Genomic DNA, 22,500 nt, shown 5'->3' with positions numbered 1-22,500 from the left:
AATCCCTTGATTCTGCCTTTTCTGAACAAAAATACATGAGTTAATGCACGTCCACAGACTCATATATAGATTACATCTGCTATGTATAAGTTACTCTAATCCCTGTTCCTTTGTGCATTGTTTTGTCATTTGTATATTAGTCCTGAAAATATCTAGCCTCTGCCTTTTTTAGTTGGTGCATTTGTACCTGAGGTTTAGTGTTAGATTTTTTTTAATTAAAAGGACCTTGACATTTAACTGCATATGCTTCCAATTTAATTTTCCTTTGTGCTAGAACAGTGCAGCCCAGTGCAGTGGTTGATGCCATAGATCACAGGATGGTTTGGAAGGGACCTTAGAGGTCATATAAGCTTCAATCTCCTGCTAGAGGCAGGGATGCCTTTCACTAGAGTAGGTGATTCAGAGCCCTGTGCAGCATGAACTGAAAACACTTCCAGAGATAGAGTATCCACAGCTTCTCTGGGCAAGGTGTTCCAGTGTTTTCTTATCCTAAACGTAAAGAATTTCTTCTTAATTGTCTAATCTAAACCTGCTCTCTTCCAGTTTGAAGCACTTGTCCCTTGTCCTGTTACCACAAGCCCTTGTAAAAAGTCCTCCTCCAGCTGTCTCCTGAGCCCCCTTTAGGTGTATTAAATATTTACGAAATATTAAACACTGCTAGAACTACTAGGCTTATGCATTGCCTAGTAAACTGTACTTCGTCTTGTATGTTCATTTTTATATATCTACTTTACAAGCTTCTTCCTGTGCTATTACTCTCCATGTAATATTAGTGTGCAGTACCTTTTCCCCTTCTAATCATAGTTTATAACTGCTCACACAGAACTTCCTTCACCCTGGTCTCTCAGTTCTAAGGCTGCTGTGGAGGGAGGTATTAGAGACTTCATTGAACATCCAGTAGTTCCTCTGCAATTGACAGTTCAATCTGTACATTAATTTTGCTTTTAGCAAGGAAGGTTTTCTTGGTAAGAAAGTGTCCAGTCACTTCAGGGTATACAACTAGAAGTACTCTATTCATCTGCAGTACAATCAGCACGGTTAGAAGGAGGATGTCTGTCAACAATGACCTGTGGGTATAAGAACTGCTGATGAGTTTGCCCATTTTCAGCGTTTAATGATTTGGGTTCCACAGTCTGCATTTGCCCAGTTTAACTTCTGGGCTCTTTGTGGCTGAAAGACAGTAACAACACACAGTACAAGGACTGTAATAAGTGTGTATGTGCCTGGGAAAATTACTCCAAAGCCTGGAGTGGCTTTCTAGTAACCCAGAAGCTGCACTTACAGTTTACTATACCAGGCACTACGAGTTCGTCCTGTAGTGGAGTCGAGTCCCAGAGCCATACTGGAATACACTGTGTCTCTGAATTGACTTCCTTAAATGCATGTTTTCTTTCAAATAAGTTTGCTGGAGGTAGTCTGTAATAGATGCCATTATGTACAAATCAGCCTTCACCCACAGTCACACCACAAATATGTATATTTCTACTCAAAACAGTTCATCTGCCTAACTGAAATCTGTGGTATTCTTCAGTTTAGAAAAATCTTAGTATTTGGAAATCCTGGGTGTTCTGATGATTTTTAACGTCTTGGGCCAGCTGATGACTTTGGAAAACTTGAATTTGTTGAATTTGTTTGGGAGGTGCAGCTATTCTAACACTTCTTTGCTGTTTGGCATTCTGTTTTTTTCTCCCCTTCTGCAGTAATCTATAAAGACACACATAACTTTTCTTCATCTTGCATGCTGTTGGGCTGGAAGGGTTGGTCAGAAGTTGTATGAACTGACATAAATTAAATTTTGTCAATCTTTCTTTCTTCAGTGCCTTACGGCGTGGGAGTCAATTATACCACTATTGCAAGACAAGCCAGAGACCAAATAAGAAGTACCTTCATGGACAGTCTAGCACTTCTGTGCTCAGTACCACTAGTCTTACTGGAACTGTATGGAGGACTCTTTTTGTTAACTGAAATGACAGCTGCACTTAGTTTTTCAGAGTATCTGTTCCAGCCTATTTGAATTTTTTTCCTCAATTTTTGTGTTTAAACTGGGGTATGTTTCATCTTTTTGAGTTATCTTGAATGGTTCCTTCTTTATTCTATGGAGTGATTGGGGTTCATAGAGAAAGTGCATGGGGATCTTGATAAAATTTACCTCTCTAGTCTGGAAGGAACTGATGAGTGGAACACTAAAAAGATGAAAATAAAACTCTACTGCAAGGTGCCAAATGACATCTTTATTACCAATCTGTTTTGTTTGCTTTAAAAAAATATATTTCTATGATACAGTACTCCCTGACCAACTCTTACTTGTTTTTTTTTTGTTTTTTTTTTTTTGTTTTTTTTTTTAATGGACCAGGAAAGGCTGGGAAAGAATATTTTCTGTTTCGCTACCACCTGTGTGCTCCCTCTGGATGAAATGGTCTCTGCTGTAGACTTTTCTGTCCGGGAGTCAGGCTGGTTCTAGACAGACCATACCAACACCAGCTGCAGACAGCTGGTGATGGAAGCATGAACTGTGGTTTTTGTGAGTGTGGCATGCTGTTGGTTCATATTGAGTATCTTTGTTTACCTTGGTGATTATGAAGTAATGTCAGTTGACTGAAGCATATTTGTGACTGACTTGGGGATCAAAACCAGCCTAGCTGCAGGAATGAGTTGGACTGCAGCCTTTCAGGGGTTGTGGGAATGGGGGAAGAAGTATGAGTCTTTAATTTTCCAAAGCTAGCTCTGGAAGTTGCGTGGTGGAGATCTCTTACACCATGCTTTATATATGGGTTTCACTAGAGCCATTTTAGGCTTGGTCACCTAAGATGCCTGCTGTAGTAAAAGTAGAACTCTTTTCTTTCCCCAAAAGGTGTCAAATGCTTCCTTCCACCAAGCATCAGAGTGTGTGGAACTTGCCTTAGATGGGTTGGTGGGGGATAGATGGGTACCCTGTAGGTACACAGTGCTCATAACTTTCTCTGCTGAACCACATGGCAAGTCTTTTAGGACCACTTTTGTTACAGATCTATTTTCTTAGTAGTTTCTGTTAGCCTTTAGAATTGCAGCTGCTTCTGCAAATTCTTTTTTGTCCTTGCTCTTGCAGTCCAACCTCAAGTAAATGCCTGCTTGGTGTTAATGGCCTGAGGAATGCTGATGTGATTTAACCATCCTAATGAGGGGGGTTGGGACTCATATGAGTGTAATACTGGGATTTAGGGCAATAAATAACTCTGTGCTTACTGCTAAATTGGAGTGATTACTTGTTCTCTGGCAACGTTCTTGCAAAGAATGTGAGCAGTGATAGATTTTGTGCAAGTTCTCTGTTCTCCTGTAACAAGCCACCAGGTACTAGTCTGATTTGGAATTTGTTCCTTCATTAGCACCAGCTGAACATGCAGCCACTCCTCTCAGCCTGGTGGCTTTATGGAACTCTCAAGATGAGTTGTTGCAGCACTGTGGTAGCTCAACTGTGTCAGGCTAATAAGATGGTGCTCTCTGCATGAAAAAGTAAAATATTTGACATTTTAAGAATTTTTTATTTTTGGCTCAGCCTTCATTGACAACTCTGTGGTACTGAACAAACTGTGTTTCTTGTTTTAAGATCAGTTTGTCAATATGCACTTTTTGGTGTAAATGAGAACTCTGGTTTAAGTTACTGTTAGGTTCAGAATCACAGACTTCTCTGGTTCAGGGGAAGTACTTAAGGGGATCATCTCGAAGCAATCTAGAATAAGCACTTGCATACTATCCAACAGTCTGTCCTTCAGGATTATAGTCTTCCCTATTTTCCACAAAGAAAGATCAACATGCTTTTTGAATTAGTTCAAAAAGAATGTGGAATAAATTGAATTTTGTAGTTGACTCTGCAACATCACTGGGACTCAAGCAAAATAGTCTTCCCACCACCTTATTAAAATAAATAGCACAACATGAGTAGAAAGAATGGTGATTTTTTTTCCTACAGGTGGTTTCATCTGATGCCTTACAACACTAAGGGACTCCTCCTGCTTTGCTTTATGTCAAACTGAAGCAGATGTTGCTTCTGGGGAGTTCAGCAATTAACATCACAGCTGTTCAAGAGAAGCATAATGGACAGTGGAGAGTACCAAGTGAAGTTCAAATCAGCATGTAACTGTTGAGGCTGGAGCTGCTGAAGATCGAGCTGTCTTACATGATCTGGACCAAAACCTCTTAAGCTCCTACATGGGAGGTAAAACTTGACATTCAAAGGAGAAGTCCTCTGCAAGAATTGCTGCAGTGTAATAGGGCTGTGCATAGGTGCGTCTCAGTTGCTACAGACTGTGGAGTGGTCTGTTCTTACGAAGAGCTGTTGTAAATCACAAGATGACTGAGGGGAGAGGCTGTGGGTCAGATGTAGGGAGGATCCTGACTGTGATGTTTGGGGCAACCATGCCAGTCAGGAAAACTACAAAAGTTGCAGGAAATTCCTGTAAGGTGTGCAGAGTGACACTTGTATCATATAACTGCTGTTAGACGGAGGTTGAGTCCTGAAACTCTTAACATGTTATCCTGTAGTCCCTACAGAAAGAAAGTCTTTACTTTGAATGGTCCACACTTCTCTGAGAGAAACAGAAGATGTTGGTAAAGGAAAGCAGGAATAGTGCAGGAGCTTCATCTTTGAGTAACTTGTTGAGCATTAAGTCACTGAGGATGACTCTCTGCACATGCACCAAAATGACGCCAAAAGTAGTTGGTGCCCTTTTTATGAGCCTGTTTAAAATGTGGCTCTTTCAGCAGTCCTTAAATCAGCCCAGTTTTCCTCATAATCCATAGCCAGGGCAGGGCCCTCTCAGTGGATGCATAATTCACTGCTGCCCAGTTATTTCTGTATAGTTTCTGTGGTGTTTGTTTCTTCTCTTAAGTGGCACCAGCACAATAAAGCAGGCACCAAGCTCTTGTTTCTATGCTCAGTAATGGATTCCCACACCATGCATTGTTCATGTATACCTTTATCGGGATCTAAATCTAGCAATAAATACACATGTTAAAACATCATGGCTTTTTCAGGTATACATTGAAAAATGAAAAGGTAATATGTGTAGCCCTAAAGACAGACAGTTTTGGTGTGAGTTATATTAAAGAATAAAGTATGATTGTTCACTGAAATCTGCTTGGACTTTTGCTGCACTAAAACTTGTGCTGAGGATAAAGTAGTTCAGTAACTGGTACAAACAAAGCAGGAGTGGCAGAGACAGTTCTGTGGGGGCACTGTGCAGTAGCTTTGAAGCAGTGGCTCTGGATAGCCTGTTCATGACAAGTTTCTTAAGGTGTCAGTCCTGCAGATGCAAGGGTACAAAGGAATTCTTTCCCAGATAGCAGGGACTGTTCATTATTTTAACAGGAGCCATGCTTTTGTTAAAACTTGCACAATTTAACTGGATGTTGTTACAATTATTGTTACAGACTTGAAAATCCTTGTCCTGGTTACCACTGGACAAAATTTTGTAGACTAAATTAGCTCATTAGATGTTCTGTCATGTTAAATTCTGAAGGTGGAACATTCTTTCCTTGTTATATTAACTTTTACTACAACAACACATAGGTAATATCTGGACTTTTTTTTGAAGACAGGCAAGTTGCTACTACTTGTTGGGTTTTTTTTCCTCTTGTGAAGTAAAACTGGAGATCACAGGAATAAACTTGCCTTCTGGCAGATGGAATGTGGCATTTAAAACTTTTTGGGAGTGCTGTTGAGCCAATTTACAAACTAAAATGGCAGTGCTTATTTCTGTGCTTAGCACTTGAAAGTCTTGCTGAAGTATCTGACTTGTACTTAGTAATGAACTGGGCAAGTTTTAAGGTTGCATGCCTAAAACACAGTAAATTTGCAGAAAATAATGAGCTTTCCAAAGAGGTATAAGTAGATCACCCTTAGGTAAATGGTATGCTAAGATAAGGTTAGTCACTGTCCTAGACTGCTTTGAAAGTCTTGGTATTCTACGCTTTGAAGTGAAGCCATTTCCTTAACCCTGGTGCTGGGGTATGTATCCATACCTTCAGATCAAGCTGCAGCGTTGTGCCCAGTGCAACATTCCCACTGTACAAGGAGACAGGTTGCTGAGGGCCAGTCTTAAAAAGGGCTTTTGTCTACAGTTCGCAAAAATAAAGAAGCATCGTCCTTGTTCTTGCTTTTCTGTGCCTGTATCCCTCTGTCCCTCCCTAAGGTCTGGAGAGCTGTGCCATGCAGGTGAAGGCAAGCTGGCTGTGAGCTTCACACACTGCGTTGAAGGTGTCAGTGATGGGGACCAAACGGTGGTGGTTCCTTGTCCAGACTCTTCTGCTTTCACTCTATAAACCCACTCACCAGAACTAGAGTCACTGTTCATACTATTAAAATACAAAATTAAAGCTGTGAAAATACTTGTCTCTGTGTGAATTAGCTAGTAAACAATGTAAAAATGGGAAGGAGGCTTTTGTTTCCTGTACTTGGTCAAATCTGGCAACTTGTTCAGACTCGCAGGCTAGGAAATGTTGTCTTGCCTTCTGGTGCTGGCATGTTTCTATAACCTTTCATATATCTCTTTAAATATACTTTGTGCATTGTTTACTATGGAGCTAGTATTGATGAAGAAAAATGCTTTGAGGTAAAACTGCTTGTAATTCTCTATTACTGTGTACATTTTTTTAAATGGACCATTTGTTTACCTCAATTAATTTAATGGAATGGACCGATAAATGTATTAAAAAATTACTCCTTTACTTTGAATAAAGTTTCACTTTTTTGCGGTCTTCACTGGTGAAATTATGCATGTGCTTATTTTGCTAAGTAGCTCACTATCTTACTGCAGAAATACTCTTCCCCTAAAATCTTCCACAGTTGATCTAAATTGATATCATCTGACCTGTTGTTTCATTACTTCTGGTACTGAAAGTGAAGGAGCTGAGGAGAGATTGGAGGAGGGGGGATGGATGGGGGGGACAGGGTGACAGCAGCTTCCTCAGAGGAAGGGATTGTGTAATGATGAACCAACTTCTGCATGCCGTACCTCTGGCTGGAACTGAAGCTGCCTGATTTGCCTCCAGATTATTTCAGTTATTTAAGGACTTTTAACTTCCCTTTACTTAGTCCAGGACTTTGGAAGCCGCTTAATCCTTCTTAGTTCAATTAGCATGTAAGCAGACACATCCTTGTGAGACATGCCACACTTTTGACTCATGTTTAGATTTATGTGACATCATCTCATGCTAGTTGTTGTATCCCTTGAGGTTCCTTTCCAGCCCAGATAAAAGCTGGGGTAACATGGTATCGGTGTCCTTACACCTCCATAAGTCCTGTAGGAGCTGTGTGTTGCACTTACCTGTACTTAACCTGTGACAACAGTAGCACATCATGGTTGTGTGAGCTGAAACACTATCATTAGGTCTTGGGTCTTATTCCTCCCATGAGCTCTGTTGAAGCACTGTCCAGGGACAGTGTGACATTCTCCCAGAAATCAGGGACATAAACATCTGTTCAGAGGTGTTTTATTGTAGGGATTACTAAAATTCTGTTAGTAGGGATTACTAAAATTCTGTTAATTTGACATATTTTTATGGTGTTATTTCTCTATTTAATGGTCTTGTGCATAACATTAATTGGCTGGGCTGATAACATCTGCAGGAGTTGGGGAGCCGGTGTGTCCTGCTGATCGCCCTGTGCACATGGCATGTGGCTTGCAGCCCTGTTTCATCAGCCAAAGTCACGGTACTGCCCTGAGATTTCTGAATGAACAAACAAGAAGAAGCTGATGGAAAACTGATCCTCTGCTTTCCGTTTTCACTCTGAATGATGTGTCTGGAAATGCCATTTTCATTTCTAGCCTGTATTCTTGTACCTCTTTGGTATTTCTGACCAGCGTAGCAAAGAGCAGAATGCTCTGAGGACTGCTGGTGTGCAATAGCTAATACACAGACCCTGCAGGATTGGGTGCATGCTGCAGAAATAAGAAGGCAAACATCTCTTCCAGGATGAGTGTAGTGGCTGAGAGATTGTGGCATGCTGTGAAGTGAAAATATAAATGCTATGTATCCTGTTGTGTTGGTAGGGGCTGATGATAACAACCAGAAGATGTCTCTGTTACTCAGTCAGAATCTCAAGGGAGCCAGTGGTTGACCGTTGTTTGATGGCCACAAAGCTATAAAGAACAATAAAAAATGCAGATAATAAGAATTAGCAAATTACCTTCTCAAACCACAGTTTGCTCTTTCCACATCTCCGTCTTAAACTTTGCCAGGGTATCTGGAGCTGGCTGCACGCGAATGGCGTTCCTCTCAGTGGTCTGCCAGGCTCTCTTTTGTGCATTCAGTGACGTTGGCACCATCTGTCATCCTTCACTTTAATAACCCATGTTTGTACTGATAATGGTACTTCTGTTTGGAACCTATATTAAAAAGCATTTGAGTAGCTAGCAGTGACACCTCTTAGAGAGAGGGTTGCATATGAGAAACAAGTCTTTTGTGTCTGGAGTATCTGAGGAGGAAAGCCGAGCCAGGGCTCGGAAGTCGCCTTCCCCACACTAGTAGTCCTGAAGACACTGATTGTCAAATGCATTCACAAGCCCAGAAAGTCTTTGGTGCTCTGGATAAAACAGAGGTGGTGGTGGAAGAGTTTTCCTTACTGGCTCTGCTTCCTGTCTAGGTGGTGCAGCTGAAGTTAATATACATAGTGCTGTTAGACTTTGTACTACTATATTTTGTTTAAACTGCAGCAGAGCTAGGCAAGAATTTTGCCTGGAATCAGGCATTAGGCTATACAGTACGTGCCTTACATCTGAATGAAGGTGCTGTTGTTACGTGGATTAAATACTGACATTATCACAGTTCACTTCATACAGAAAGAATCTTGGTGTTTCTAGTAACGCAACAGGCTGGAGAGTGTTGGGGAGGCTCTAATGGACAAAGTGAGATTTGGAGGGAGAACCTTCAAAAATTCTGTAAAAGTAGACTGAGCAGTTTTTTCAGCTTTCTCTCTTCAAATTAAGCTGCTGGCTTTGTACTTAGAAGTTGTTCCTGAAATTGTACCTCTCAGTCACTCCATGGTGGTACAGCTGAGCAAATTCAATGGACCAGAAAAGTAACCTTTTCCTTCACTGTGGTAATGGTTTCTCTTTGAAACATTAGCGGAAGACTCAGATTATTCTTTTCTATCTCAATGGGTAAGTAACATATAATGGAATTTTTAAAAACCATTTTGCTTTGTGTCGGGTTATTCCTTCATTCTACGTACTACTATTTTCACAGTACCAAACACATTTGTATGAATGCTTTGTCTCCTGGGATTATTAGCTGTTAAACTGCCAAATACTCTTCCTACAGCAATTCATGTTACATTAAACAAAAATAAGATTTAAAAAAGCACTGGCTAGACATTGCAACTTTCATTCTTTGAATCTCCTTGATATTTTCAACTCATTTCTGCAAGGTTTTTTCCTTTTTTTTTTCTTAATTCAATTGGTGGGGGGTTTTCTTTTTAAAATTCTTTCCTATCTGTATTATAAACTTTAGACCTAGAATCAGGAACTACAGAGAAAATACAACATGTCTTCTTGAACAAAATCTTTCCCATTTCTTACCTTAAAGGGAGGAGACTCAGGCAGCCAACTAGAAAAGACAAAATGAAGCAGAAGCCGCTGTACCAGTCCAGTGTGTTTTGATAGATCTTGTTGTAGACTGTAGATGTCACTACTCCCGTGGTGACTAAAGACAGCTGCAGCAGGACAAACACCTTTCCTGTAAGACAAGACCCTAGTTTGTTGCTGGAGATTAACAAACCAGTGGTGGTATCTCCCTTAGAAATCCAGGATCACAACTGTGTAGTCATTGCTCCACTAACACCAGATGGCATGAGTTTGTATCTGCTTCTGTTCTAGACAACAATTAAATAATTTTTCCTTCTTTTAGGTGTCAGACAAAAGATTCAACTGGATAATCATCTGCCTAAACAGTCTACATATAAAGGTATCTGCTTGTAAGGCAAGCAATAGATTAGTCAATAAGTGCTCCTTTTCCTAGAGGTAGAAAAATAGCCTAGAGCTAACATCTAGATGAAACTGCAACCAGAAGGTAAGTGCTGCTCTGCTGCAGGGTCCTACTCGAGGTCTGGACTGACGCTATCCTCATGTGCAGCCCATATGGCTCAAGGTGGAGGTTAAAAACTTTTGGTTTATAGTGATCAATTTGGGATGTGAGCTGTGCTGTTTGTGGCAGATATATGATTTTGCCATGGTGGATGTTGAGGGAGCACAAGCAGTAGGAATGAACTGGTGACAGCAGTGTCATGTTCATATTTCAGAAAGGAAAAGGATGTGAAGGATGCAGAGGAAACATGGGCACCACAGTGGGCCTGTGGTGCTCTTTGAATGAATGGCCAGTCCTGTATCTTGTGTCTAAATCTAGCTCATTGGGGTAAAAATGGTAGGCCTCAATATACATTTTACTAATTTTTAATATGTATTTTAATGGAAAAGAATTCCAGCTGCTGTTCCAAGAAGGGTCAATTTTTATGCAAAAGTAATTCTTTGTAGTTAAATCAGGTGCAACAGGAACAAACTGCCAAACAGCTGAAGAAATGTTTAGAGAGCATAACTGAAAAATAGGTGAAAATAATCCATGCTTCCCAAAACTGGAAGTAAAAGAAGCCAGATATAAATGTGAATAAAACAGTGCTTCAGCTCAATGTCCTGCTTTTCTTGGTTCTCCCTGCAGTTCTGTGTTTTTGAGCAGCACCTCAACTATTTCCCCTGCCTTTGAACTATGTACTGATTGTAATCTTTTGCAGTATGTGCTAAAAATTCTGTCGATAAATGATGATGCAACCAAAGAAGATTGGATGTGAGAATCTTGTCCAGCAAGTTTCTCTGCTTCTCCCTTCCTGTTTGTGGTATCACTCATTCTGGTATTATTACACAAAGCACAGATTGCAGCAATAACTTACATTTCTCTTAGTACTCTAGGCAGAATAAAGGGATTTCAGGGGGTTTTGGTTGGTAAGGTAACTAAAATACTCACCATAGGATGATCCTTCAACATGCTTGGACAACATGGACCTGATGGTTGGTAAGGGGATGAGGGCAAACAGCATCACTGCCCGTGCTGTAATGCAATGAATTTTGAGTTATCACCAGTACCTGCTCTTTGTGACCCAGCACAGCCACTGCTTTTGAAGATTGCATGCCTCTGGCCTGGACAGGCACCTTGCTTCACCTTTTCTCTGCTAAAAAGAGCCACCTATTTTCCCATTATCAGAGGTCCTTTGCCCAAACTAGACACAGTCTCTTGTTCTCAGCCAGACATCCCAGCGTCGATGGGATCCTCCCTCTACTTTGAGATTGTGAGGATGATGATTTAAGTTTTAACATGCAGAGAGCCCTCTGTGCTACACAGCCTTGACAGGAACAGTACTTTTATAACTCTACATCCATCTTGTATCTCAGTGCTTATGGTTTGCAGTTTTCTAGCCTGTCTCTACCATGAAAATTTATAGGGAGCTGGAATTTCCTTCCTGTCAGCAGAACCAGCCTCAGTGAAGACTTGGTCCATGTCTCGTGTACCAAGGTATTTCTGCAATGCAGGGAATAAGCATCCAACACACTGCATAGCAGCGTGTCTTCAGGATGAAAATGAACTAAATTATTAAGCAAGCTCTATTTTTTTACTTAATTTTTTAATCTTTTTCCCCAGCTTGATCGGCTAAACAAACATAATCTCTTAAAATTTTCACTCAGTGTTTGGCTTAGTACACAAATACAATATCCTTTCATCATCTTTCCCTTCAGAACAACTTTGTTTAATTTTCAATTCCCCATTTCCTGTAGGGACAGACAGAAAAATCACTTCAGGACATTTATCTCCAGTGTCTTTCTCACTTTGAGAAACAAAACCTTAAAGCCATATAGATGATACTCTGTGAGATAGCTCTGGCACAATGAATGCAGTTCTTGGATTTTTTTTTTCATCATAGATTAACTCCCAGAAGTAAACTTGCCTTTCCTTTATCATGGGATGCTGCCCCATCTATTGTTACCTGTCTCTTAGTAATTTATGAAACAGTGTGAGATTTATAAACTACATTATTGTGATCCTTTACAGCGCCAGTGTTTCATTAAATTTCCCATCAGCTGTAAGTGCTTTCATATGACAAAAAAAAATCACATCTTAAGACATTCACATAATAGGAAGCCTTTGCTATTTGCTTCTCTTGTAGCCTTAAGCCTTGCCTCAGAGGAAGCAAGTGCTTCCTATTGCTGCAGTGATGCAGTCCCACTAGTGCAGGGAGTCAGCAGCAATTCCCAGTCACCCAGAATGTGAACACTCTTCTGCCAGATCTGGTCTGTGACCAACTGATGAATTACAAGTCAATGAGCCTTGGCAGAGGTGTACGCCTCCTCAGGATATTGTAGAGTGCCGAGTCTTAAAAGTACTAAGGGAGAGGTGGGGAAAGAGGAATAAAAAGAATGCTTTCTTGCAAATTGCTCCTGATGATCTGCCTAACTCCCTGCTTGCAAACTGGGCACGAAGCAAAGCAAAAAGCCCTTCCAGTGATGTTGAAACACCCATTTCTCGGTGTGTATTTGCTCATGTCAGTGGCTGTTCAACTCACCAATGTAGAACAGGAACGTCCACTGCACGAAGGCCATGATCAGGATGCCAGTGCTGAATGATGCTACTCCGATCATGATCATGGTAATATCCCTCAGGTATCTGGAGAACACAAGTACCCCTAGGAAACTGGTAATGAAGATCACGTACCCAGCAGCATTGCCGTGGCCAATCTCCACAGCATTCCAACTTAAAGGTTCCCTGAGCAAGAACAGTGGGAGTACATTCATTGCACCAACCACAGCCAGGTCATAGAGGATTGCTGCCACAAACAGCAGGATGATGATGAGCTTCGAGGGTGACACTGGAGTGAAGATGCTGCTCTCTGAAGGTTGGGAGCTCCCTTTTACCACTGCTTCTGGTAGCTGACCACCCATCTCCTCTGCACTCTTGGCTTTGGCTGGGCAGGAAGCTGCTGGCTTGGGGACTGTGAGGACAAAAATGCTGTAAAGCAGACAAAAGGCATAGCAAGCAATGCTGCAGCACACCAGCACGGTGCCTTCTCGATAGCGGTCACTGAAGCCAATGAAGAGGTAGCCAGATGCCATGCTTCCCAGAAAGCCAGCAAGGCCATACACCAGTTCAATAATGATGAGCCGCAGAGACCTCTTTCTTTCAGAGGACCCCAGGGATCCCAGAGCCATGATGCCTGCCCAAAATGTGGTGAAGCCTCCTGTCAGCCCATTGAAGGCAGCAGCCCCATACATCACCTCCACTGGCCAGCCCAGCAGAATCAGGAGAAGCAGGAGAGTTTTGGAGCCCAGATAACCAAGAAGAGGGAAGCAGATGGGGATCTTGCGGTGTGTCCTGTCCCCCAGCTTGGACAAGCCGTAGGCTGACACCAGTGGGCTCAGGCCCAGAACTAGGTTGTAGATGATATAAAAATTAGATACAGCCTTCTGCTGGGCATCTTCCAGGACGTGGGAGGGAGCAGTGCTGTTGGTCTGGTTGTAGTAGTTCTTCACTACCAGCAGCAGTGCTGTGTCGTAGAAGGCACTGGCCACTTGGGAACCCGCGACCACTGGCTCAATCCACGTCCTCATTGCCATTATTCCCACCATGCTGCTAGCCGCCGCCTCTTCTTGGAGAGAACTGCTTTCAGCAGCATTCAAGGAAACAGCACGTGAGGAAACAGCTCCTCAGAAGCTCTGCTCTGGAGGCATCTTTGGAAACAAGCAGCTAAAGGTCCGCCGGGCTGCACAGGACTGGAGAGTTGTGCAAGAGATGATCTGGCTGGCAGGATACTCGCAGCTCACCTTGCTATGTGTACACACACCTGCACATCCCTGCGCTGCTCTGAGCTCTGCCTCGCACATGGGAGGCTTTTGTACAGCCAGAGAACGCCCTGCACTTGTCAGCTGCTGCTGCTCCTCTTCCTGGTGTAGTTTCAACAGACGTCAGATGACCTGGGGAATTTCTCTCTTACAGAGTAGGAAGTGAAAATGCCCTGATCAAGTAATTGCTGTAATTTGGGGTGGTGGTTTGCTTTTTGTTTGCTGGGTTTTTGGGTGGTTTTTTTTTCTTCTTTTGGTATCCTTCATGTGTCAAAGAACTCTCAGAGTGGTTGTGGGGGCAGGGAATGGCTATGTGCCTTTTTATCAGGTAATTTGTGAATTCCCCTTTACTGCCAGCTCATTTTTCTTTTTTTCTACACAAATAAGTTATTGTCTCTTTTGCTTTTACCTGCTTCTGTCTTCCCTGTTGCTGAATCATGTTCCTTATGTCATTGTTGTTTCAATAATGCAGTCAGGAAATTACACCAAAAAGAAACTAAAAGGCAAAAGGTCTATTTCTGGTAACCTGTCTCATGTGGCTGCCACTCTGCTTGTTGCATCCTTTGGCAAATGTGGAAATTTGCAACAGGAGGCAATTTATCCAGAGGCATCAATGACCACTGTGTCCCAGTAATCAGCCAGCTCACCTGCAGGCTGAGGTGGGTGAGAATCCATCTCTGGAGAAGAGTTTTCCAGCCCTGGCTCCTCAGGGAGATGGCTGTGCATCTCTGCAGGTGCTTATTTCCACAGACTCTCAAGCCTTGCAGCTTGAAGTCAGTTTCCAATTTTGCTGCTGCCTGAGGGGCAGGTAGAGCAACCCACTCAAGCAGGGCCCCATGGGCACAGCAGTACTGCTAGCCAGAGGCACAAGAAGCTCTTGGACCAGGATATGGTGCAAGCAGGCTGCCAGCTCCAAGGACAATGCTTGCAGTCCCAGCTGCAGGAAGTACTTGAAGGATATTTGGCAGTCTCAAAAATGCTAACTTAAATGATAATGATCTCATTCTGTACTGGTTTAATGAATCATAACAGGCAGAATAACAATCTGTTCTAGGAAGAGTTACGGTCATTACTTTAAAAATAAATTACTGATGAATTTGAAAAAAACAATATTAAAGCCTCCATCTGTTAGACTCTTTGTTGACTCAGGTGACATTTACTCAATGCCACGGCTCAAGAGTTTCTTTTTTTCACTCTGTTTGGTTGTGCAATAATTTTGGCTTATATTTTGAATACAGAAAGAAAGATACATGGTCTAACATGGAAAGGAGTGGGGAACTGTCCGCTAGAATGATTTGCTCTAGAAAATTCCACCTTCATCACAGATTTTTTGTTAGCCCAAAAGACTCTTAGCCAGCTCTAAATTATGTGTGTTGTTCCAACAGTCACCTTTTTTCTTTTACCCAGATTAGCTGCAAAAAGTGTCTAGTTTCTTCAGCTTTTATTGAAAAGTGGGACAGGTTTTCTTCAGCAAACCCTGAAATATTTCCAGAAGATGGAAATTCCAGACAGCCTTACTGAAAACCCCAAGGCATCAGCCTGTGACCAGTTGAAGCAACAAATGCAACCAAAGGAATTGCCACATTTTACTTTGCCCAGGGAGCCTTGTGTCTTCCACCAGAATTACAGGGAGAGATAAATTATTTGTCCTATTCAAGCTTCAGTTTGGGACATGGGGTCTGGTGCAAAGCAATCAAATTGGAGTGCAGAGGTATGTAACAGTGACTGTGCTTGAGACGCTGCAGATCTGCTCAACTCCTGCATGACGGATATTTTTCCTCCATACTTTGTTGCATATACAGACTGCTTGGCTTATTCAGACAATTCTGTTCAGGCCTAGATAGCTAATGAACTGTGCTAAATGTAACTAGTGATCTCATGAATTACATCTATATCTCCAGGATATTTTGTGTGTTCACTCATATTAAATGTACTTTTTAGAACTAATTCTCAGGGAAGGATACATTTCCATGTCAGTAATTGCAAAACAGTCAGTGCCAAAGTAGGAGTTTAGCTCAGGCTCCAAAATATTTACTACTGCAAAACGATTTTCACAAATACCCTATTCATTTGATGCCACAAAGTCTTCAAAATTATTATTATCCAGTATTTTTTCAGAACCCCCTGTTCTTATATTACTAATATTTATAGGGACATTTCCATCTGCTTTAAAATATGTTCATGCAGCATAAGTATGGTGGAGCCTTAAGAGAGTGGCCCTTGACATTTAAGAAAAATGTGCACACAGAATCAGAGTCTATCTTAACAACACAAATACAATGGTGTAGCCTGCTGGAGAAGGACCACACTGTTTTAGGGCATTTTTCTCTAGAGTGGTCTTGTCTCGAGGCCCACTAGAAGCAGAGTCAGCACATGTTTCACCAGCACTTGCAAAGTTTGTCAATCTGGCCAGACCACAGCTGTTTTATTCCTCTCTGTGGTGATGTTTTACATTCCTCTGCTGTTTCTTTCTTCTTCAAACCATTTATGGCAATTCCATCACTTTTTCTTTCTGAACAGAGTTGTCATAGGAATTTCAGTATGCTGGGGGAACTGGGCTACACAAGTACCAGCATTCTGGAACTTGATCTTCAGCATTCCTTGTCTGAAGACGTCCTTTTGACATCCAGGACTGCAATCCAATGTGGGCAAGTAAGCCCTCTTTATATCTCTCCCTTAAGCCTGCTAATAGGACCTGTGATTTACAATCCCTGCATGGCAAGGAATTTTGCCTCTAAGGTGGTAAATCAGCTCTTACTCCTCCTCTTCCTACTTGGTATGTGCAGATCATCCTCTCCACTGTGGCTTTGTAGCAGTGGTAAAGTAGGGAAACATGACTAGGAATGTAAAGTGCCTGGGTCTGATCCTGGATGAAGCTGCAGCCCCATTACAGCCCCAGAGGGAGGGAGAGCTGGTTGAAAACACTGGAGAGAAGCAGCTGTTTCAGTGAAGGCTGGTTTTGCTTTGGAAAATACTTCATAAATGACCAAAGCATTCTGTGGTTTGGGAAATTGTCTTCCTCAGTGGCTGCCATCTAATTATATACAGTCCTTGTCCTTACGAGGTATGTGGTTCTGCTCACAGGGATGGGGGAGATGGAAGGAGAATGGGAGCTGTGTGGAAAGCCAGGGGCACAGGGATGCAGCATTCTAGTCCCTGGCAATTGTTTTGCTGGATCCAGAGCCACTGGTGGTGGAAGCTAATGCCTGAAAAAAAAAGCCATCTAGCAGCCTTGTTTTGTGGCTCTGAGAAACAACATCAAGGCTGTTTGGACACTCGGGGGGCTGGTGTTAGTGTCTGTGGCACAATAGCTGGGAAGTGCACCATTGCTGTAATAAAATAGAGGACCATGCCCTTACAGGTGCACCTGGAGGTGCCTCAGACACTGAGACCTCTGGGCCAGCAGTCTGGCATTTGGGAGTTGCAGCACCATCAGACATGCTGGGATCATCTATGAAGACATCTGCTCTCCTCTTCTTCTCCTGGGAGGAAAAAGAAGCACAGGCCACAGGCAGTGGGAGCACACAGGCGCCTTTTCCACACCCACTGCTCCATGTGAGCAAACTCCAGGGTGGTGTGCAGGCTACAGAACCCTGGAGGAGGGATTTGCTCCATGGAGAGACCTCATGGGGTACACTGACATGAAGCATGGAAGGGAGGGGTGACCCCCACAAGGGTAGGGAGGTCTGCCAGCCTTCTTTTGAAAAAGGCTGGAGCTCTCCACTGCTTTCCCACCACTTTCAGAACAACACAGGAGAGCAGCAAGGAGCTGCGGATGGCAGCACTGTCCAGTTTTCCTTCACGACGGTCACTGGCTGACCAAGCAGCACCAGACACCTATGTTCCCTTGCTTTCACCACAAGTCATCATGGTTTTCTCTATTTTTCTCCATTCAGAATTTTCTGCTTACCTTGTTGGAGTCTCCTGTGGGCCTAGCCCCTGCTGAAAATCAAAACACATCATCCTTTGACAGATGCTTTTTGCCGAGTCGGCTTTTTTCCCTTTAGCTTGAGAAATTTGGACAATTAATAGTCCTGGCAGCTAATTGTATGCCTCAACATTAATGCTCTCTATGGAAGCAGGAAAAAATGCTTCTTGCAGTACCTGGTGTCTGCCTGATCAGCTGGACCACAGAACAAATTCTGCTGTGGCTCTTAGATAAGGCCCAGATAATCCTCACACTAAATGATTTTTTTGTGTGTGTGCACATCCTCCTTTTCATTTACATTCATGCCTCTTTTTAACTGTTGCCAAGGTATATATATGTGTTTGGAACAGAAGCACTGCAAATTTTAAGAGTGTGCAGGCAGCAACAGCCTTGAAAAATGGGGTGGAATAAAAATGTCCTGGAACTACAGCATAAGCAATCCAACCTTACATAATAGTGGATAGTCTGAAAAAAAATGAAATAGCTATAGCAAAAACATAATTATTTAAAAATTTCACTGCTGAATGAACTACAGTCATTAATGTATAAAAATTTGGTTTAAACCCACAGACTTTTTTCCCCTTCCTAAGTGCTCTCCAAAGCAATTATTTTGAAACAATTTTGCAGGTCTGCTTCATATTTTGTTATCTGTTTAGGTCTGGGAAACTTTTTGGCAATAGTAAATCCCCTATCCTTAGAAGTGAGGGGAAGAGGGCAAAGAGAAGACCAAAGGAAAGAGGAGTGCTGATTTTTCCGGTCTGAAAGGACCTTTGCTAAATAACTCAGCCCTAGCCAGGTACAATTAGAGGGAATGTATATCTCTCCATAAGCCTGAGACTCTACAAGAGTAGCTGGCAGAGGATGTCAGGACAGTGGAGAAAAAAGGAATGAATCCATTTTCCTGGCTGAGAAGTGCTAACCATCAAAATCATCATAAATGCATGAAGATACAGGCTCTGCATTTCTGCTTTGTGCAAGGCATAGTGCTTTTCCTGGAGAGGAGGGAAGGTATATGTTTCTTTAAATCTTCTGGAGACACCCTTGTCTGGTAATTAGTTCATTTTCACATGATAGGTCTCAAGCTAGCTCCTTGCCTGGCTAAATTTCTGTTTTTCAGGCAGGTAAAGTTAACACTGAAGCCATCACTTGCAGTAAGACCTCAGTGACACCCCAGACATTCTGAGCAGGCAGATGGTAACTCACTCCTCACAACCCCTCTCTGTTGGGCTGCATGCTCAGTACAGGAATTGGCTATGGTTTTGTTTTGGTGCTGTTTTAATGCAGAACATCCTGTCAAACACATTCAGTCATTTGTTAAAAAGAAAAAGCAAAACCCAAGAAATGGCATACACAACCCAAAAGCCGCAGATGCTGTGGCACAGTCCAGTGACCTTCCTAAACCTTAGCACCCTTTTTTCCATACAGCAGACAGCAGCTCTTCATGTTCTTCATGAGGAGTGTGTTTACTCAACCTCAGCAGCTCAGAAATGAAAAACACAGGAAACTCAATAACAAGCTCTTCTTGATTACAGAGCACCATCTGATCCTCTGTGGACCACTGCATAGACCCTTCAGCACAGGTGGTGAATGCAGAGCCCACACACGGCTGGTTTTGGGCTACAAGCTTGCATGGCAGTGCCTATCACTGTCTTCACTGCAAACAGACTCCAATGCCAGCTGAGGATTTCTGGACAACCTGTGCAACAAGGCACAGCAAATAACAGGGATAACCCTGTTTACAACATGTGCCGTAGCCACACCTGGCTAATTAATCCAGCTTGTTTTGAGCTGGCAGGGTGTAGAGGTCCCTGAGACAGAAGGGAAAGGCACCAGCATCCTGCATGAGGGTGGCTTGGAGACTATGGGGGAGCTGTCCCTTCTCATTTTGCTTCAGGGCACCAGTAAAAAATAGCACCAGGGGTGTAATCTTCAGACAAGAGAGCAGAATTGTGCATGGGTGGGCAACTGCAGTCCTGGTGCTGGAGAAGCCTTACCTGGAAAACAGCAAGGGCTTTTGAGACCCTGCAACCCATGCAGAGGTGTCACCTCCACCCGAAGCACAGGGAAGATGTGTCTGGATTTCCCCAGCCCCACAACTCTGCATCAAAGTGCTCCAGGTGATAGCCCCAGACTCTGGAGAAAGCTCATGTAAACAGTGCATACTGCTTTGGAGGATGTTAGCTAGCACCTTCCCAGGCTGCTATTGAATCAGCAGCCTTAGTAGATTTTGTGTGTTCTTAGGGCTCCAGCACATGTACGAAATTGATATTCTCCTTTCTTTGCAGGATCCTGTTGTATCTCCAGGAAATTTTGGAGTTGAAGATGGGTACTGGGTAAAGAGCACTAGGGAAGCAAGAAAGTCCAGGGAGCTTTCCAGCAATATTGCTGCTGCTAGCTTTTCACAGGCTGCATTTCTTCAGTGTCTAACAAGCACAGCTAAATACAAATATACATATATACATAAATGTAAATTTTAAACTGTGTGGCAAGACAGCAGATATTACTGGTGTTTGCTATTTCCTCAGTGCTTCATTCCAGCACGGAGGAGTATTCAAGGCTTCCCTGAACTACAACCTTTCTTTTATGTCCTTTGTGTAGATGCTGAAATGGCCCTACTAGTCAAGAGCAGCACTGCTTTTTCCCACTACAACCTCTGCATTTCTGGGCAATGGTTTCAAAGCTCCTGATTAACTGCATGTAGGCAATAGGGAGACATCTCCCAGCAATTTTACCTATTTCAGCATGGCTTTATACCTTGGTCACCATCCTAAAACCAGTGATGCTCTTGAAAGGAGGACTGACAGCCATACTCACCTCCTGAAAGACTGCAAACACCAGTCATTTTAGGACTTGAGACACTCCTGTTTGCTGAAGAGCCACAGGACCCAGCTGAGGGTCACACCATGAGCCCTCCAGAGGACCGTGCTGCTCTTGCTCTGCTGTAGATGAGGTTGCTTTGCTGTCGCAGGGCCAGGACCTTGTGTGGGGGATGCGGGATCACGCCTCTCACTGCCACACCTGATGTACTTCCATACCACCACTTTCCAAGGGTAAATAGCTGTCAGGGATCCTTCAGGGATTTTATGTTGGACTTCACCTCCAAGATGCCAGTGGGAACTGTTAGCAGCTAGCAAGTCATGTCTGGCAATGAACTTTAAGTCTGCAAGGACTCATAACCAGGGCAACCTAGGGCCTGGAGAATAAACTGAGCTCCTGACATTTTAAAACCATTCTGATTTAATATTTCATTACAGGAAGGGAACAAGAGATTAAACAGGATTGGAAAAATAGAGCCCACTAGGGTACTGAAATGCTGTTTTGGTCCTTTAGTGCTTGAGCATCTTTACAATAAATTCCTCAGAAACACCCAGGAAAGCTTAGACTTTTATTGACATCTCTTTTAATTTATAAACTCTGAGTCCTCACGTCAATAAATTATGAGGCTCATGAACAATGATATCATTCAGCTATTTCCTGATTCCTTTCTGCTGAAAACTGACCCAGCAAACAGTGGCTAAGAAGGACAGCTGAGCTGAATCTTGGCCACCACAGTTCAGACCTGGCAGCAGGTGAAATTTATGTTTAACTGACAAGAGGTTTTTTGTGGTTTCCAGGGAACTTGGATAAATATGCTTTTTGAAGTATACTTTCCACCCCTGCTGAAACTTTGCCTGATCATGCTTTCAGCTGGCTTCTAAAATGGCTTCCTCCATGAAAAATTCCTATCAGCATGATTTCCCCCTATTTATCTTTCCGTTTTCCACTGTTTATACCACTCTGACCTGCATTACTAATCCTCACTTTCTTTATACAGCAAGTCCCACAACTTGAAATTACCTTTTTCTTTGAAAACTACCCTCTGCACCACAAGCTCAGCCTACCTTCTATTCAGCAGTTGTTTTCCTCAAACACAGCATTAAAGAAAAGCACAAATCATGCCCTTTTGGCATGAGCAGTACAACAAAGAGAAGAGTTTTGTTTCACGTGGCTCTCCCCCAACACCCTTTCCAGTCAGTCCCACTAACATATCCTCATCATTTTATAGTAAACTGGCACAAGCACAGTCCATGAGCTTCCAGCTGAGTTTAGTGCTGTGTGGCTCTCAGAGAGCAAGGCCCTTACAACAGGTATATCGCTATCTAAGTGCTTTGGTGAGCTTCCAGCTGAGTTTAGTGCTGTGTGGCTCTCAGAGAGCAAGGCCCTTACAGGTATATCGCTATCTAAGTGCTTTGGAACATTTGGATTTAGTCCATTTCAGGTTTATCTCATGATTCTCAGTTCATCCATCTTCCATGGGACGGACAATGGGATGATTTGCCAAAGTGTAAGTCCAGTGAAACACCCGAGGAGAGGAGACCAGCCTGGGCGGGAGTCTGTCTGGCAGCTGATGGGGGCTCGCGGTGGGGGTCACTCAGCAGGCTCAGCGCAGGCAAGGTGAGATACATCTCACCACAGAAACCACCTTGTCTTGGTGCCCAAAACCAGCCATATTCTGGGGGTCAGCAGCAGCATGTGGGAACCAGAAGGGAACAGCAGAAGGCAAGGAGATAGTAGGGAGCAGGAAAGGGGAATACTGTGAAAGTCTGGGTCCACCTTGGGCTGGTGCTGTACCCCAAAATCCTGGTCTTAGAAGCAAACAAGCCTTCTCAGAGAGTGAGCAAGTGCCCTACTTTAACGTCTTCCTTCTTTCACTCCAATTAAACAGGGCTGAATACTTTC

General features: G+C 42.9%; 2 protein-coding genes across 3 annotated transcripts in view; one reads left to right on the top strand and one right to left on the bottom strand.

Moving 5' to 3' along the window:
• The window catches only part of SNX30 (sorting nexin family member 30), a 48,561-nt gene extending 42,496 nt beyond the window's left edge, over positions 1 to 6,065 (top strand). The window contains exon 9 of the mRNA XM_039733285.1: positions 1,818 to 6,065. Within this exon, the coding sequence (XP_039589219.1) occupies positions 1,818 to 1,877 (60 nt within the window). The 3' untranslated portion in view covers positions 1,878 to 6,065. The remainder of the gene's footprint in view (positions 1 to 1,817) is intronic.
• Positions 6,066 to 7,171: 1,106 nt separating this feature from the next.
• SLC46A2 (solute carrier family 46 member 2) lies at positions 7,172 to 19,325 on the bottom strand. 2 transcript variants are annotated; one of them, XM_039733304.1, is made up of 4 exons: positions 12,581 to 19,325; positions 10,990 to 11,073; positions 9,555 to 9,711; positions 7,172 to 8,117 (listed from the first exon to the last, which is right to left on the bottom strand). In XM_039733304.1, the coding sequence occupies exons 1-4, from the start codon at positions 13,638 to 13,640 to the stop codon at positions 8,060 to 8,062; spliced, it is 1,359 nt and encodes a 452-aa protein (XP_039589238.1). In that variant the 5' UTR covers positions 13,641 to 19,325; the 3' UTR covers positions 7,172 to 8,059. The 2 variants fall into 2 exon arrangements, with proteins under 2 accessions (XP_039589238.1, XP_039589237.1); XM_039733303.1 differs by lacking the exon at positions 7,172 to 8,117 and adding an exon at positions 8,137 to 8,363.
• Positions 19,326 to 22,500: the final 3,175 nt, after the last annotated feature.

This window comes from Passer montanus, unplaced genomic scaffold, assembly GCF_014805655.1.
Source record: "Passer montanus isolate IOZ18808 unplaced genomic scaffold, ASM1480565v1 scaffold85, whole genome shotgun sequence".
Classification (NCBI taxonomy): Eukaryota; Metazoa; Chordata; class Aves; order Passeriformes; family Passeridae; genus Passer; species Passer montanus.
This window is presented reverse-complemented; position numbering and strand designations above follow the sequence as displayed.